At 39.0% G+C, this 17,690-nt stretch overlaps 2 protein-coding genes across 2 annotated transcripts in view; one reads left to right on the forward strand and one right to left on the reverse strand.

Annotated features, from left to right (window-relative positions):
• Positions 1 to 2,261: 2,261 nt before the first annotated feature.
• On the forward strand, positions 2,262 to 10,434 carry LOC124282270 (thymidine kinase, cytosolic-like). Its single transcript, XM_046718224.1, has 7 exons — positions 2,262 to 2,515; positions 3,678 to 3,709; positions 4,557 to 4,670; positions 5,871 to 5,964; positions 6,694 to 6,783; positions 8,347 to 8,466; positions 9,465 to 10,434. Exons 1-7 carry the CDS (start codon positions 2,450 to 2,452, stop codon positions 9,645 to 9,647), a joined length of 699 nt encoding a protein of 232 aa, XP_046574180.1. The 5' UTR covers positions 2,262 to 2,449; the 3' UTR covers positions 9,648 to 10,434.
• A 2,701-nt stretch (positions 10,435 to 13,135) lies between these two features.
• LOC124282271 (histone acetyltransferase KAT2A-like) overlaps positions 13,136 to 17,690 on the reverse strand; it is a 30,281-nt gene continuing 25,726 nt past the window's right edge. The window contains 5 exon segments of the mRNA XM_046718225.1: positions 13,136 to 14,942; positions 15,183 to 15,267; positions 16,145 to 16,211; positions 16,380 to 16,546; positions 17,134 to 17,277. Of these exon segments, the coding sequence (XP_046574181.1) occupies positions 14,749 to 14,942; positions 15,183 to 15,267; positions 16,145 to 16,211; positions 16,380 to 16,546; positions 17,134 to 17,277 (657 nt within the window). The 3' untranslated portion in view covers positions 13,136 to 14,748.

Here is a 17,690-nt window from a genome sequence, read left to right on the forward strand (position 1 = left end):
ATTTCATGATTGTCCATTACCAAATGTTCAACACATACATATATGCAAATAACTATTAGTTAAGGGGGAAATGTTATACAACTTCACGAGTTTAATTGGCGTAGTCAGGTATATCAGGAAATATATATACCATCCTCTACATCGATCAGTATGCAGGTATCGTTTTGTTTTTCAACAGACAAACACCTAGTCTCTGACATGAACATATTCTACAGAAACGTGCGTTATATAGGATATTTTAAGGGACCGTTCATAATTTATGGATAGGGGGTTATGATGATTTTAAGGGGTCACCCATTTTGTTCTGTGGAGCTAGGGGGTCAACAATTTTGTACACACGTACTACTAGGCGGGGTCAGCAATTTTGTACATAAAAATATGTTTAAAATTATGGTTAGAAATTATGGGAAGGGAGGGAGGTCACTGATTTTGTACATGACATGCATGCAGGGGGTCACTTATTTTGTACATACATTTTAAGGGGGTGTCATTCAAATTGTACATGCTTCTCCACCAAAATCATCATCATCCCCCTAGCCATAAATTATGAACGGTCCCTAAGGGGGTCACCCATTTTGTTCTGGGGAGGTGGGGGGCAGGCGCATCAATCTTTTACACATGTACTGGAGGGGAGTAATTGATTTTGTACATGACATGCAGGGGTTCACTTACTCCTTACTCTGTACATAAATGGGATAGTCATTCACATTGTACATGCTTCTCCATAAAATAATCATCATCATGCACCTCCTAGCCATAAATAATGAACGGTCCCTTAATTAATTAGTCCTGATGTTTTCCCAAGCACACCAGCAGTTCACAATTTTAGTTATTAATAGTTATGACTGTTCTTATTAATATAATCCAGAAGAAAAATATCAGAGACTGATCCTGCCATTGATCATAATATTATTAAGGTTCAAAAGTCGTGACTTATCGGGCGCTTGCGATTTAAATCTATACTTCCCATCAAAAGTTTAGACTCGCTAGTGTAAATATAGCCATGCACTTACTACAGCCAACTGTTCTAAACTAACTTTTGCAAAATATTCCATACTGCTTAAAGGCACTGTTTACACATGAATTGATGTATTGTAAAACATATTCGTAACGTTGGAAAGATCATTGTCATGAGTTCAATAAATGATGAAACTCAGTGAAAGTTGACGAATTCTTAACAAAACTTTACACCAAAACGCAGCTGTTCACATGTTTTTCAGCAATTTGATGCATGATCCTCGTCCAGTTCATCTGCATAGGGTTTGCAGTTGGTTCCCCTAAGATAGTGGATGGATCAATCTTCTATGTAACCATATATCACTCATTCTCAGTTAACTGGGACCATATGGGTCTACAACTGTGAAAAAATATAGTCAATAAAATCCAAATTTCCAAATATGGCCGTGACGTAAATTACAGTAACGTAAATCACTTCTGGTAATGAATGTGGCAAGATGAATAAATACAGAATGCTTGGTTGGGGTACATATATAACAGACCGCCGGGCCCCAAATGTACAGTGAAGAAGACTATTACTGGGATGCTAGATTTTGAGTTATAACGGTAACGTATGATTACTTGCTTAAAAAATCTCTACTGGTGTCGAGTATATTTTTCCATATTGTAAGAAAAATCAATGTTAACGAAACTATATGTTTTTACATATCGAGAATAGATAAACAGGCCAATGAAGAAAAGTTATCATGTTGGTCTGTGCGATGATTTACCACAAGAAAAGCTGTAAACAAACACAAAGTAACGTAAATTACTCTGACTCTATCGACATAATCTAAACGTGAGTTTTGTGTTTTGCTTGGTGAACCATCGACATGCTAACATGGGCAAATTAACCCGTATGTAATTTGGTTCTTTCATGACACTAAATATAACAAAACTTCCGTTGGATAAAATTTGGCAAATGCAAAGAATACACACTACCGACATAGCAAAAATGCCGCCATAGAACCAAATGTTTGCCTCTGACGCTGCAATATGACTTGGTGCAATCTTTTTGAAGGTTGATACTGACTGTAAACAGTGTTATTTAGAATATCTGCTCAGATACACATCGATTTAATATCAAATTTGAAATCACAGACCCCAAAAAGTCGGCGACAGCAATGGTCCCAGTTAACTGAGAATGAGTGATATATATATATATATATCAGCGCCTTGAGCAAGCACTAGTTGCGTGGATATGTGCGCTATATAAATATCCTATAAATAAAAAAAGATAAAATAAAAAATAAAAAATAAATATACTTAACATAGAGTGAGTCTACACTGTAGCGCCAGCGCAGCATATCCAGAGAACCAGGCTGGGATAAACTATGCCAATGGCCTTTGACCTGACCTAGAAATATTTGGAGGGAATATTCAATGACGCGAAGTTGAGTGGAGACTGCTATTGTGGTGAACAACATTCTTCAAAAACAACGAATCTATCAAAATGATGTCTACAAACCACCTGATCCCTTCACCCACCGTCGTTGCCAGCAACAGAGGACAGATTCAGGTAAAATATCATGTGCACGCGAAATGTGTTTAGATCCCATAGATCTACTGTTGAGAGGCGGTGATGTTTATCTCAATTCCAGTTCATCCGATCTCCAGATATATTTGAAAGTTCAATAATTGATTGGTATATGTTCAGAACCTCCTGAGTGATTTGTCTATTAGCTACGATAACAATACAGTACAATTTGTACTTTGTTCATGGCAGTGTAAATTTCTGTAGTCATATGCATGTTTCATCTGGAGAAGTAAAAAAAATTCCTTCGTGTTTTTCTTGAAAATTAGATTAGATTAGAATTTAGTTATCAATATTTAAAATAACAAAAATCATTTTCTGATTTAGTTGTACATATATACAGGTAGAGTTCACTTGGATTTCAACTTGTTGAGTCTATCTTTCCAACACTGCAGTACAAATTCTAATGATCAACATAGTTATGTTACGTTAAGCAGGGCTCCAGATAATTTTTGAACACCAGGAGTACGTACTCCTTATTTTTTCAATATAGGAGTACTCGAAAACCTTAAGCCTACAGTACTGAATGGAATTTAATGGAGTATCAGTAATCTTGTGTTTCATTTCATATATACATTGCTAGTCTTGTGTAAACAGGTCAATATACAATAAACAATACTTTTTCAGATAAATACGTCTGTAAATGATTCTAAGACCGTACACCATTGCCATGGTGCGTATCTGCTACGTTTTATAAATTATTTCCTACCATATCGTGCAAATTTTTTATCCATACATACGCCGATACGGCCCTTATCTGGAGCCCAGTTAAGAGTTACATATACAGAGATGAAAAAAGAAAGACAAACAAGCGTTGATAGGGATGAAGCCAAGGGAAGAAGTGTCTAGCATGGTGGCTGACTGCATCCTGAAGTTACAGTGTGCATTTCTAGTTGATGTACTAGTAACATTTCCCCCAGTCTGTTATCTAACATTAACAATAATCATGATAATAGTCTGTATATATATATATATATATATACGCTACTATCTGATCAAAATGAAGCTAAGTGTCTTGCGCAGACCAATATCTTATGCTTATGTCTACATTCTTCATCATGTTAATTAGTATTACCATAACTATTGTATATACTGTAATGTATAGTGTCATAACCATGGTTACATGTGTTTGTTTGGTATTTTGCAGGTAATCTTTGGACCTATGTTCTCAGGGAAAACGTAAGTGATCATAGATAAATAGTTCTAATTGCATGAGATGTCACAAGACAATTGCATAATCCCTGAATATATACAATTTTGATAGAAATGAATAATTCCATGTAAATTGAAAAGGAGCCCCAGAAAGATAAGAGACATGCTCCATTTAGGGCTATTGCATTGCAGAAAGCGCTGGGAAGAAGGGGAAAATAGTATGGTCCAGGAGTGTGAGACAATAGCATCACACAGTGGAAATCTGATGTAATTCCCATAAATAGGTCGTAAGATCTTCATGCAGAGAGGTTTTAATAACACAACATTTTTGGCTCTCATTTTGCCTGCCAAGGGCACTTTGGCATCGTAGATTTACCCTAGATATATTATTTGTTTGATCATTGAGTGATAAATACCGTATTCAACATAATATAGTGTAGATATGTTGACATGGTTAATGTCACTGCAGCTTGTTCCAATCTTTTCTTTGGAAAATTTGCATGTGACTGTGGGATTTATAAAGAGGCCAATATTTGGTCCCAAGTCTGCTGCCAATGTCTTTAAAAATTCCCCAAATGGAATCAAAAGGTTCCCAAAGTATGTTATTATATATATATACACAGCTATTTATGTTGCCTTGTAGTAAAACAACAACTGTACTTCACTGACAATAATCTGCATTGTGCAGGGGCCTAATCAGTGGCATGGAACATTGTTATATTTTGAAAATATGAATTTCAGAAAAAGTTCAATAATTTTTAAAAACACCAGGGAATCTGGTCAACATAAATATGGTTTTCTTGTGTCAATGAAACATCTTACAGTTTTGATAAGAATGTTTGTGATCACTAAGGTGGTTTGTTTCTTTGTCCAGCACGGAGCTAATGAGAAGGATGAAGAGATACCAGGTAGCTAATTACTCATGTCTGATCATGAAGTACGCCAAAGACGACCGCTACGACAAGCACGGCATCTCTACACACGACAGGTAACACTGCTATATATTGACTCAACTGTCCTAGCTCAGGACTAACAAGGGGCGGTGGGGTAGCCTAGTGGTTAAAGCTTTGGCTCATCACACCGAAGACCCGGGTTCGAATCCCCACATGGGCACAATGTGTGAAGCCCATTTCTGGTGTCCCCCGCCGTGATGTTGCTGGAATATTGCTAAAAGCGGCGTAAAACCAAACTCAATCTGTCAGTCAGGACTAACAAAGTGATCAGGTTGTGATTTCTCACCACCCTTATTTAAGATGATGAAGCTAACACTGTTGTTTTAGTCATTCACCTGTTTGTGAGTTGACTGCACATAATAATATTATTCTACTAATATATTCCAAAAACTTTACAGTGGTCTTCCAACATTGTTGTGGGTTTGTTGCTTTTGTGCTGCTTAAAATGTCTACTTCTACCCATCCTCTGTAAGTTGGATTGTAATCCAAGATTGTTTTGTTTTAAACAGGGACTAGTTGTCAACTATTTTAAGCCAGAAACAATTAACCAGTGGACAGGGATTTAATGTTGGAAACTGGGGACCAGTAGTCAGGAATGTCAAGTCAGAAACTGGGGACCAGTAGCTATAGTCAGGATTGAGAAAACTGGGGGCCAGTCGTCAGGAATGTAAAGTCAGAAAATGGGAACCAGTTGTCAGGAATGTAAAGTCAGAAAATGGGAACCAGTTGTCAGGAATGTAAAGTCAGAAACTAGGGACCATTAGTCAGGAACGTAAAGTCAGAAACTGGGGACCAGTAGCTATAGTCAGGAATGTAAAGTCAGAAACTGGGGACCAGTTGTCAGGAATGTAAAGTCAGAAACTAGGGACCAGTTGTCAGGAATGTAAAGTCAGAAACTGGGGACCAGTCGTCAGGAATGTAAAGTCAGAAACTGGGGACCAGTCGTCAGGAATGTAAAGTCAGAAACTGGGGACCAGTAGTCAGGAATGGAAAGTCAGAAACTGGGGACCAGTAGTCAGATATGGAAAGTCAGAAACTGGGGACCAGTCTATAGTCAGGAATGTAAAGTCAGAAACTGGGGACCAGTAGTCAGGAATCAAATTAATGGTCTGTGACTTTCTTGTTAAGCACTACTTCAGCAAGTGTTCATGGTCTCCTTCAAAGCCTTAACTGAAATTCAACCTCACTAATGCAACAGCAGTTTGTTTATGCCTTCTAACATACTTCTATTACAGACAGGTGCTTCCGGCCATGGCTACTGAGAAACTGATGACTCTGGCCAATGATGTGATGAAGTATGAAGTCATCGGTATTGATGAGGGACAGTTTGTAAGTCTCAGTGTCATGATAAGTCATATGAAACAAATAATAATCACAGTTAGTATTTTGGCAACATGGTAACTATTTGATATGATTGTGTCAGGAACTGTGGAAAAAGGTGATCAAGTTAATGAAGTGTGACTTAGTATCATTTCACTGGGCATCGGTGAAAATATACAACTGTAAGACACAGGTGGTAATTAATAAAATCTATTCTGCTGTGACCAAGTTTCATTGTCTTAAATACCCGTGAAGGCCTGGGTTAGAATATTGGTCTTCAGTAACCCATGCTTGTCGTAAGAGGCGACTAACGGCATGGGGTGGTCAGGCACTTGTCATTGGTTCCCAATTGTGCAGATCGATGCTCATGCTGTTGATCACTGGATTGTCTGGTCCAGACTTGATTATTTACAGACCGCCGCCCTATAGCTGGAATATTGCTGAGTGCGGCATAAAACTAAACTCACTCACTCGCTCATTGTCTTAAATGCTATAGCTGCCTCCATACTCAAGTGCATAAGGTCTTGGAGTTGGTATACTGTGTGTGTGTGTGTGTGTTCAATGAGACCCTGCAGCATGGGATCTCAGTGGGCTAGCACTTTAAATCTGGCAGTAGTCCAGACAAATGTATGCAGCCACACATTACATTAAATGCTATGTAAAGATATAGGAATTCAAGTCGAGAAAGTTTCACTGCTAAGACTGAGACATCCATTCATTCATCTACTTCCTTTTCAGTTTCCTGACGTGGTGGCTTTTGCTGACGCCATGGCAGAAAAGGGGAAAGTTGTCATAGTAGCAGCACTGGATGCGACATTCCAAAAGAAGGTTGGTTCATATTGTGTTGTAACCAGCATATCCGACTGGAAGGTATGAGATGTGAACTGGTTGGCATATCTGATGAACAGGTGTGTAACCAGCATTTTGATGATTAAGAGATATGTAAGGTAATCATTAGATGATAACATTGTGTACGATAACCAGCATGTCTGATGATAAGTTGGATTGTAACCAGTATGTATTGTAACCAGCATATCTGATTCAATGACCAGAGGTGTCCTGTAACCAGCATATCTGATGTCGAGGTGTACTGTAACCAGCATATCGAGGTGTACTGTAACCAGCATGTCTGATGTCGAGGTGTACTGTAACCAGCATATCTGATATCGAGGTGTACTGTAACCAGCATGTCTGATGTCGAGGTGTACTGTAACCAGCATATCTGATGACGAGGTGTACTGTAACCAGCATATCTGATGTCGAGGTGTACTGTAACCAAGTATATAACCAGCATGTCTGACGAGGTGTACTGTAACCAGCATGATGTCGAGGTGTACAAAATCGATGTCGAGGTGTACTGTAACCAGCATGTCTGATGACGAGGTGTACTGTATAACCAGCATATCTGATGACGAGGTGTACTGTAACCAGCATATCAATGATAAGAGGTGTACTGTAACCAGCATATCTGATGACGAGGTGTACTGTAACCAGCAGAGGTGTACTGTCTGATGATGATGAGGTGTACTGTAACCAGCATATCTGATTGACGAGGTGTACTGTAACCAGCATATCTGATGTCGAGGTGTACTGTAACCAGCATATCTGATGACGAGGTGTACTGTAACCAGCATATCCAATTACGAGGTGTACTGTAACCAGCATATCTGAAGGTGTACTGTAACCAGCATATCTGATGTCGAGGTGTACTGTAACCAGCATATCTGATGACGAGGTGTACTGTAACCAGCATATCCAATGACGACTAGGTGTACTGTAACCAGCATGTCTGATGACGAGGTGTACTGTAACCAGCATATCTGAGCAGGTGTACTGTAACCAGCATATCTGATGATGAGGTGTACTGTAACCAGCATATCTGATAACGTACTGTAACCAGTATATCCAATGATGAGGTGTACTGTAACCAGCATATCTGATGACGAGGTGTACTGTAACCAGCATATCTGATGACGAGGTGTACTGTAACCAGCATATCTGATGACGAGGTGTACTGTAACCATCTGATGACGAGTCGCATTACTGTAACCAGCAGATCTTATGACAAGGTGTACTGTAACCAGCATATCTGATGATGATGTGTATTGTAACCAGCATATCCAGTGATGTAACTAGCATACCCAGTATGAGGTGTATTGTAACCAGCATATCCAGTGATGAGGTGTACTGTAACCAGCATATCCAGTGATGAGGTGTATTGTAACCAGCATATCCAGTGATGAGGTGTATTGTAACCAGCATATCCAGTGATGAGGTGTATTGTAACCAGCATATCCAGTGATGAGGTGTATTGTAACCAGCATATCCAGTGATGAGGTGTATTGTAACCAGCATATCCAACCACTGTGAATCCTACACTCCATGTTTCAGGGTTTCGGAGACATCTTGAATCTTGTGCCGCTAGCTGAACACGTGGTGAAGCTGTCTGCTGTCTGCATGACCTGTTACAACGAGGCGTCGTTTACAAAGAGGAAAGGGAATGAAACAGAGGTAGGGTGATGCCATGGTTTCATCATTTCTTTTGAGGGCTGAGGGGGCGCGGTGTCTGAATGCCACAGGGGACAATTTTAATGAAAACAAGAAAAATATTCCTACATCCTTTTCAGAGTTTTCTCAGTAATGATACACAAATTTCCGATCACAATAGTGCCTTAGATTTTATTCACCTTTAGATAACGCCACCCTGGTAAAAGTGTTTTCACGATTGTTTCTGCAGGGATGGCAATTTTCTGCGGATTTCCGCTGATTTTATTTCAAATTGTTCAATTGTGAATCGTCTAAATCCATTGAGAAACCCTCAATTCGATGACACAATATTAAGTTTTCAGCTGAAAATAGATTTTCCTGTTGCCATCCCTGTTCTGGTGGCAAGAATGGAGATGATGCCGTCAACTACTGGTTTGACTGACTGCAGCTCTGTTATATACAAGGTTCAGCAACTGACTGGAAAAACATTCTCTCATCATTTACACAGCTATTACTATATCCAGTGACCTTAAGCTGAATGATGAAACACTTCAAATATTTATATACACTCATACATATATATACTCATACAAGATCTTGTGTTTTGTCTACCACTGTTTGAATGGTACAGCACCGAGCTATCTATCGGAACTGATCTCACCATACCAGCCTTCACGACGTCTAAGGTCTGAAAACCAATGCCTACTTGCAGTACCAAACTCAAGAGTAAAATCCTACGGCAACAGATCGTTTCAAGTAGCAGCACCTCAGTTATGGAACCCACTACCTCAGAACATTAGAGAATCCCCCACCCTTGAGACATTCAAAACCAACCTAAAAACCTTTCTCTTTAGAAAGTTCTATCCCCACGAACTATCTCCTCCCGTGAACTTCTCATCTGTCACTATTGTAGCGCCTTGAGCATGCACCTTTGTGGATGGAACCCAGCGCAATATAAATAGACATTATTATTATTATTATTATGATTACATATGTATATCTTGTTTTTGAATGCATCCTAGGTTGAGGTCATCGGAGGGTCAGACAAGTATTTAGCCGTGTGTCGAGCATGCTTCAAGTCTCCATGTAAAAAGTCTCCTCGACGCTCACCACTCAAAGACATCAACAACACCCCTCAGTCAAACAACATCCTCGCAGACAAGTCCTACATCAACAGACAGCTGTTCACGTCACCACAGATGTAAACAAGCTACAGTTCTGTACACCTTAGTGCTAAACCGAGTAGATCCAAGCAAGAATTGATCTTCAGCAATCCACGCTTGTTGTAAGAGGCGTCTAACGGGACTGGGTGGTCGGTCTCACTGAGCTGGTTGTTGCATGTCATTGTGTCACACTGCCACAGAAGGATCTCATGATGTCAGTCACTGGATTGTTTGGTCTAGACTCGATTATATACAAACCGGAATGTAGCTGGAAAATTGCTGAATGTGGTGTTCCAACAACAGGCAGAAAAACCAGCTCTGTGCCCTCTGCATGACAAACATTATTTCCACTGACCTTTTTAATATCTTTTTTAACTCTCTTGAAAAGATATTGTGGTACCCACAAAAGTTAATCATTCCTTATTTCAGGCCTGAAAGTTCATTCTTATCATCACATAGTGCTGTGAATGTTTTGTACAAGTGGTCACAGATCGATACACACGGTAATCCATGTGTTTCAGAACCTGTTATTTCATCTGGTATGATGCTATCTGAAATAAGGTGTTTTTATCATACATGTTCAACAATACCATTGAAACTATGCGGAGTTATTTTTAGTTCAAGGACATTGTGTCTATTCAGGTTCCAACAGAAGCATGACAGTAGGATCCTAAATGATCTGCCCATTTCTGGTGTCCCCCGGCTTGATATTGCTAGAATCTTGCTAAGATTGGCGTAAAACCCAACTCACTCACTCACTCACTCACTTAAATGATTCATTGAGTTGAAGGACTTTGGGTTCATCAGGTTTTACTGTACTGAAAAACATCAAAACTAACAGGATAGGGGTGAAATGATACACCAAGGATATGATACTTATCATAATACATAAGTCTCCATTTGATACATATATTGCTGTGCATATTTACTCTAAATTGTGCAGAAACTACATGACCATAAACATTTCATAAGTATATTCAAAGAGAAAAAGCTAGTTGTAGAAACGTGTAGTGTGGGCTATCTTTATTGGGGAACTTTAAACGCTAATTACAACACACTTTCAATATTTGATAAAAATGCAGTCCATTCAGTCTTTGATAGATACAGAAAAAATATCACATATTGTATTGTCACATGGAAACTCTAAATGCAACTGTACCAATGCATCATTTCACCACTAAAGGGTGTTCAATTTTTAAAGAATTTGTAACATTTGTTTTATCAATATTTGAAGTACTTTTTACAAACTTTTAATGTTAAATGTTGGAGCATGACATTGTACATAATGTGACTTAAACTTTGAATTTTCAAAATCTGTTGTCACATACTTGGACACCTTTCTAAGTATGTTTATCAACAGATTATAAAAACAGCTTGTGAATGTCGGTGCATACATTGGAAAGTCCTTTCACTCATTGTTACCTTTCAGTATTGTAAAAAAAGAAGATGCATTGAAATAAGTTTTGCTTTAGATATGTTTTACATGTGATCAATGGTAACTAAGAATTATCTCAGGTATTGTACCTTGATGAAACTATATGACCTACATGAATAAGAACCATTTTGATCCACTGGACATGGCACTCTTTCGAGTATCAGGAAACTTTGAAATAAACGGAGAAACAAAAATAAAGGACCACAGGAAAATTTAAGCGTTCCTTTATTATTTTCCAGTTTTCATTACCACAGCGCTATTCAAGCTGGTGATGAAAACTAGAAAATATTGAAGGAACACTTGAATTTTCCTGTGATCCTTTATTTGTTTCGGTATTTGTTGCAAGACAAATGACCATTTTCCCTCCCATCATTTGTAAGATTATTTACACCATGATATAGCAGAAATATTCCTGATTGATGTTTTTAACAACAAACAAAATATGCTCTATGCTATATAAGAGCAGCTTTTTATTGTACTATTGTACATTCATTTTGTATTGTATGTCTATGTCCTTCAAGTGAAGGAAATATATCCTCATGTTACGGGTTTTCATCTCTGTTGACTCGATTACCTCATGACCACTTGACTGGTCACTAAATTATAAAAGATATCTTTATTCTAAACACAAGCCCTCATTCAAGAGTTCACAATGTCTGTGACGCAACCCCCTTCGTTACAACCCAAGTGAGCACTCTGTCCCAAGTTGTATGATGTCTGAAAACCTATGACTGCGAAAAATGAATGCGTACAAGAGTTTGTATGTTTTAAGATCCATCCATTAGCATAACTTTGTTGATTTGTTCATTTTTTACAAGAGTTCAGTCTATTATCTTCGTTCCTCCACTGTATCATTTGTATTTATGGATTTCTAATTGTAAATAGATGTATTCATCCTGTCCTAATAAAAAGTATATATAACTTGGAAAGTCGAGTTTTCTTTCAAAATATTATTTGCCCGGAAATAGTGGCCTTTTCTGTAGTGACTGATTATCTTTACACAGCTATCCACAGTACTATAAAAGATTGAGTCTGGACAATGCAAACAGGTGATTGAAAGCATGAGCCTCCATACTCATTACTGGGTCAGGGTGACCAGCAGTTACTAGTCACCACTGACAACAGGTTCAACTGTTTCAACCTTTACACCACAAAACAACTGATATCTACAGGTCTCTATATTCATAGAATCAGGCTACCAGGTAAGGAAGCTTATTGTCCCCCGCCGCAGCGCGGAACGGGGGACTATGTATTCAGCAGCGTACGTACGTCACGTCCCGATTCTTGTTAACGCGATATCTCATGAACTGTTGTACCCAATGTCTTCAAATTTGGTGTCAGCCTACATTGGGGGATTACGCAGACACAAGTCGATTTGCGTGACCTTGACCTTATTTTCAAGGTCACCACGACGCTTTGACCACTTTTCCAACTCTTGTTAACGCGATATCTCATGAATTGTTGTTACATTGTACCCAATGTCTTCAAATTTCGTGTCAGCCTACATTGGGGGATTACGCAGACACCAGTCGATTTGCGTGACCTTGACCATATTTTCAAGGTCACCACGACACTTTGACCACTTTTCCAACTCTTGTTCACGCAATATCTCATGAACTGTTGTACCCAAAGTCTTCAAATTTGGTGTCAGCCTACATTGGGTGATTACGCAGACACCAGTCGATTTGCGTGACCTTGACCTTATTTTCAAGGACACCACAACACTTTGACCACATTTCAAACTTATTTAAATGCGATATCTTATAAAACATTGCACGCAATGTTTTCAATTATGTTGACAGCTTACATTGGGTGATTATGCAGACACCTGTCATTTCAGGCATCGTGTGTGTGACCAAAAAAATAAAAAATAGTAAATATAGATATTCCATTCTTTAGCGGCGGGGGACATTGCCATATCAGTGGCAAACACTTGTATTTAATTATATCTACTGTTCACTCATCCCCATCAACATTCTACACAAATAATGCCTGATCACTGGATTGTCTGGTCCAGACTCGATTATTTACAGACCACTGCCATATAGCTGGAATGATGCTGAGTGGTGTGTTAAAAAACGAAAAACAAAACAAATTGTGCATCTTATATTGTTTATTGTTTGTATACTGTACTTATTTACATATAAACAACACATAAATAGACGACTGGTTGATGGAGTTTGTACAGGTGAATAATGAGATGATGATGACCTGTTGACCATACCCTGCCATCACGTACAGCATCTGATCAGCCACACATTCACTGACACATAGTAGGGGCTCAGAGCACATCACACTTTCTGGTCCACTACCACAAAGTGATGTTAGTGCGATCGTAGGACTTTGACTGGTGTAAGTCTTTGTTAAAGTATTGGAATTATGAGCATCTTAGCACTAGGATCACTTTGTGTAATGGCCTTGGTCCATACACATACTGAATAACCATGAACAACTTGTCCATTACACAGGTACTAAGCTGAGACAAAAACTCTGATTGGAACATAAATGCACCAAATGTAATAACAAATTCTTTGCAAATGAAAATGTTTTACATGTTTACACACAGATCAGACAAATGTATAAATGTGCCCAGGGAACTGCTGAAGAAACCTAAGATTGCATGGTGTGGGATGACTTGGGTTTCATTCCACGAAATGATCATAGACTGACTGTCGTAAGTCACTTTTGGAATTATGGTAGTTACGATCTCCTTCAAGCAATGGCAATTTCTCAGGAGAAAGATCCTCATCAACTGCAAGGCAGTGAGTGATATATTGCTTCTAGTCATACATCAACAGGGATTGCACACCACCTTCTGATATTGTGTGGGATCGAACTCAGATCTTCAGCATACCAAGCCAAAGCATCAGCTACTCCACCACCCCTCAAACTGCTACTTAACAATGACAAGACATTCTGGCTCACCACATACTCTGGTCCATTCCACACCACATGACAAAGGTACATGGTGCTCTGATGTAGGAAAACTGACCAACTGCATAAAAGAGTACCCAAAGGACATCATGCCCCATACAAACATGGAGAAGAAGGTTTTTGGCTAAGATGGTCATATATAATCTATGGGACTGCATGTACACAGGATAATTAAGAAGCATGCCATATGACACACTTACATAACAGACACATCATTTAGTATAGAGGGGTCAGCTAGAAGATTTTGATGCCCAAATGTACTGGAAATATCCTTCCACTAATGCTTTTCATATTCCCCAATCATGTTCTTGTGTATTTTTTTAATCACCCTTTCTGAAAACAAAACAAAAGTGCCTTATTTTTTATGTCCATTTTTTCTGACCCAACCCAAACATGAGTTATATTTTTCTCCAGACCCTCTCCTATTTTGAGTGACCCTCCCTCTGACCAACCCAATAATAAATTACCTGTCCCTGATTACTGGCAGTTCCTGATAATCTCATCATGTAAGAGATACTTGATTAGTCACTGGTAAAGTACAAACTTCATGAAATTCTCATCCTTAATTTGTTAACGCTTTACAACACTGGCATGTTAGCTTATGACTTTTGGCAACAGCTTCATCAGACTTCGGTCAGTATTGCTGGACTGTATTGCTAAGCAGGTATGTCCACACCCACAGTACGTGTCACCACATGCTGACAGCGGAGGTCCACCAGGGGATGTGTATTGTCAGGTGAGATCAAATGATGAGCAATCCCAGCGATGAAACATTCATTTTTCCATGAGACCTGCTTCCTTCATTTTGATGGTGAAGAACTTTTCCACTGAATTAGCACACTTGTAATACTCTGTGTCTGGTTCATTGTATGCTCTACAGTTTGTAAATATACGGGTCATGTCAGCAATGAATAGTTTCTTGTGACAATAGTATCTGTTCTTTAATCTGTCGGACATGGTCTTCAGATCTGTAACAGGAAGTGATGTCTGTGCAGTCAGAATAATATTCCTAAAAACCAAAGTAACTTATTAACAATCTAGCTCTTCAATTTACAAGTTACGGAAAAGTAAATGGATGGAAGGAAGGGCAGATGGACAACATGTCATGGTGTACATTCAACAAAACATGTCTATTGTATAGGTAATTCATCAATTACACTTGATAGAATAAGTTCAGAGATAAGAAGATATGCAGGGTTTTTTCTTACCCATAGGAAATTTGATATGATCGTAATAATCAGGAGCTTCGGACTTGTCCACTGGCCTCTGGAATGGCCAGGCTGAGCCATGGTTCTGGAAGCAGGAACAGTGCATGTTGTCATGGCTTCACACGAAGAACAATGTTCTAGCATCATGTTAGTCAATCTTTGAAATAGCCTCTTCCCAGAATAACACCAGTGATCTGTACATGGTTTTCTTAATTAACATATATCAACTGACTTGCACTACATGTATTTGTTTTCAAAGACCAAGAGGGGAAGTTTTGTAAACAAAAGGCTGACTGACTGAGTATGTTTTTATGTCATTTTTAGCAATATTCCAGCAATATCACGGCAGAAGACACCAGAAATGGGCTTAACAAATTGTACCCATGTTGGGAATCGAACCTGGGCCTTAACAAATCGTCGTGACGAGCGAACGCTTTAACCACTAGGCTACCCCACCTCCCCGTAAACAAAAGAAAACATTCTGTTATATTATCTTTGTCTTGCAGCGGTGTAACAATATGGTGGATCATAATACAATGTGTATCCAAATGGTAGTCCCAATGTAAGCAATATGATTAGCATCTTAACACAGTCTTCACATTTTATATAATGAAATTTTTTCTTTTTTCAGGTGAATCAAAACTCTGAATGACTTGTTTGGAACTTCTGGGATTGAAGATGGTATATTTTACAGTAAACACATACATGCAAGAGGGCATAGTGAATGTTCTCAACTAGGAAATCGTAGAGAATCTGAGTAAGCTGGTTGTTAAAGACTTTCTTTTTATTATTCACATGTTTTCACACCAATGTAAATTGTTTTGAAATGTGTGGTATCACAAAACCGGGCTTGTCAATCAATGTCTTGGTACTGTATTGGGATTCAATATGGTATGAATGTATTACACCACAATGGTATTGTATTGCATCAACATTTGAAACAAAACTGGTGGGGTACTGACCTTGATTTGCTGTAAAACAGTCTTGAAGGCATTGTACAACTGGTCAGGGTCAAGGGCATTGTCTTTACTGAAAGAAAATGATCACAAATGAAAAGCTGGGCAGCATCAAGAATGACACTAGTGACCTGTACATGGTTTTCTGAATTAACACAAATCAAGAACAGAGTAGTACTCAAAAACTAGTTAATTGACCACAGCTACTGTGAAACAGACCAATGTTGCTAAATCCCCTTACCATTTCTCCTTCTCCTTCTCTGGGCTGAAGGTTGGCTTCCAGCCAGACTCGTGGAGCCCAGGGATGCTCTCGATGGGGATCTGCCGCACTCCGTCCTTGAAGCAGGAGAGACCAGTGTAGATCTTCCTCAGCTGCTCCTGCTTCTTCTCCACAATCTGCTTGATGATCTGGAGAAGAGAAATGTGACGTTACAACTATAGAATCCACAGAGCACTTTCCAGAAGAATACCGTTTGTAACGTCTACATATATACACAGGACATTACTATACACAGGACAATTACTTTGTGATTCATGGGAAGAAAGACTAACCTGTACTTAAAATTCTGTCCAACCTGATTTGGAGCATTCATGATTGGAATACCACCAATAAATGGCATAACCTGTACTTATGGGCAATTCCTGTCCAACCTGTAACTGATTTGGAGCATGCATACTGATTTATTTGGAAGACTTGTACTGACAATGATGATTACCTATTATAATGCATTACCATGCATGCATTTCTGATAATTATGATGAGCACCACATGCTATCAGTAATGATTATGAAATGAGTACCACTGATTATGATAATGATTACCACTGATTATGATAATGATTACCACTGATTATGATAATGATTACCACTGATCATGATAATGAGTACCACTGATTATGATAATGATAAACAGTTTTATCACATGCCACAAATTTTCTCAGGGCAATGTAATAATGAAAGAAGAAACAGATGAGCACAACAGATGAGTCACCCACCTCTTTCTGTTTCCTGATAACCTGGGAGAACTCGGTGTACTTGATCCGGGGGTTGAGTTCACATCCCATCAGGGTGGCCCCCTCGTAGTCCTTGATGTATCCCAAGTACGCTGACTTTGGTAGTTTGATTTCTTTAGAGAAGCCCTGGATGTAAACAACAACAAGCAGAGTTTAGGATCTGGTTTAGGGATCCGTCACGGGTACCCATGTGTTCTGTTAATTGGCGGGAAGACTGGGAGTCTGTAATGAACAAGTTTAACTTTATACTCGCTGGCTTGTTTCCGTAATTGTTCAAGTTACAATGCTAAGGTTAACCTTCCGAGGGTTGATGACAGACTGGGTAGGGCAGATGCTGCTTTGTTGGCAATACACAGCGGCACTGCTCAATGAAGAAGATCGATTCTGTCGGCTCTTTGGAGCGGCAGACCACCTTCATTAAGCCATTACCGACTTGACGCGCATTCTAAGGATCGTGCACCGGTTAGGTCTTTGGTTCTCTCCAGTGGAAGTGTCCTGCCACCCTGACCAAGTTAGTAACTGGTCATTTGGTATCCGTT

The sequence above is a fragment of the Haliotis rubra genome, unplaced genomic scaffold, assembly GCF_003918875.1.
Source record: "Haliotis rubra isolate DU_JTF1 unplaced genomic scaffold, ASM391887v1 Scf297, whole genome shotgun sequence".
Taxonomy (NCBI): Eukaryota; Metazoa; Mollusca; class Gastropoda; order Lepetellida; family Haliotidae; genus Haliotis; species Haliotis rubra.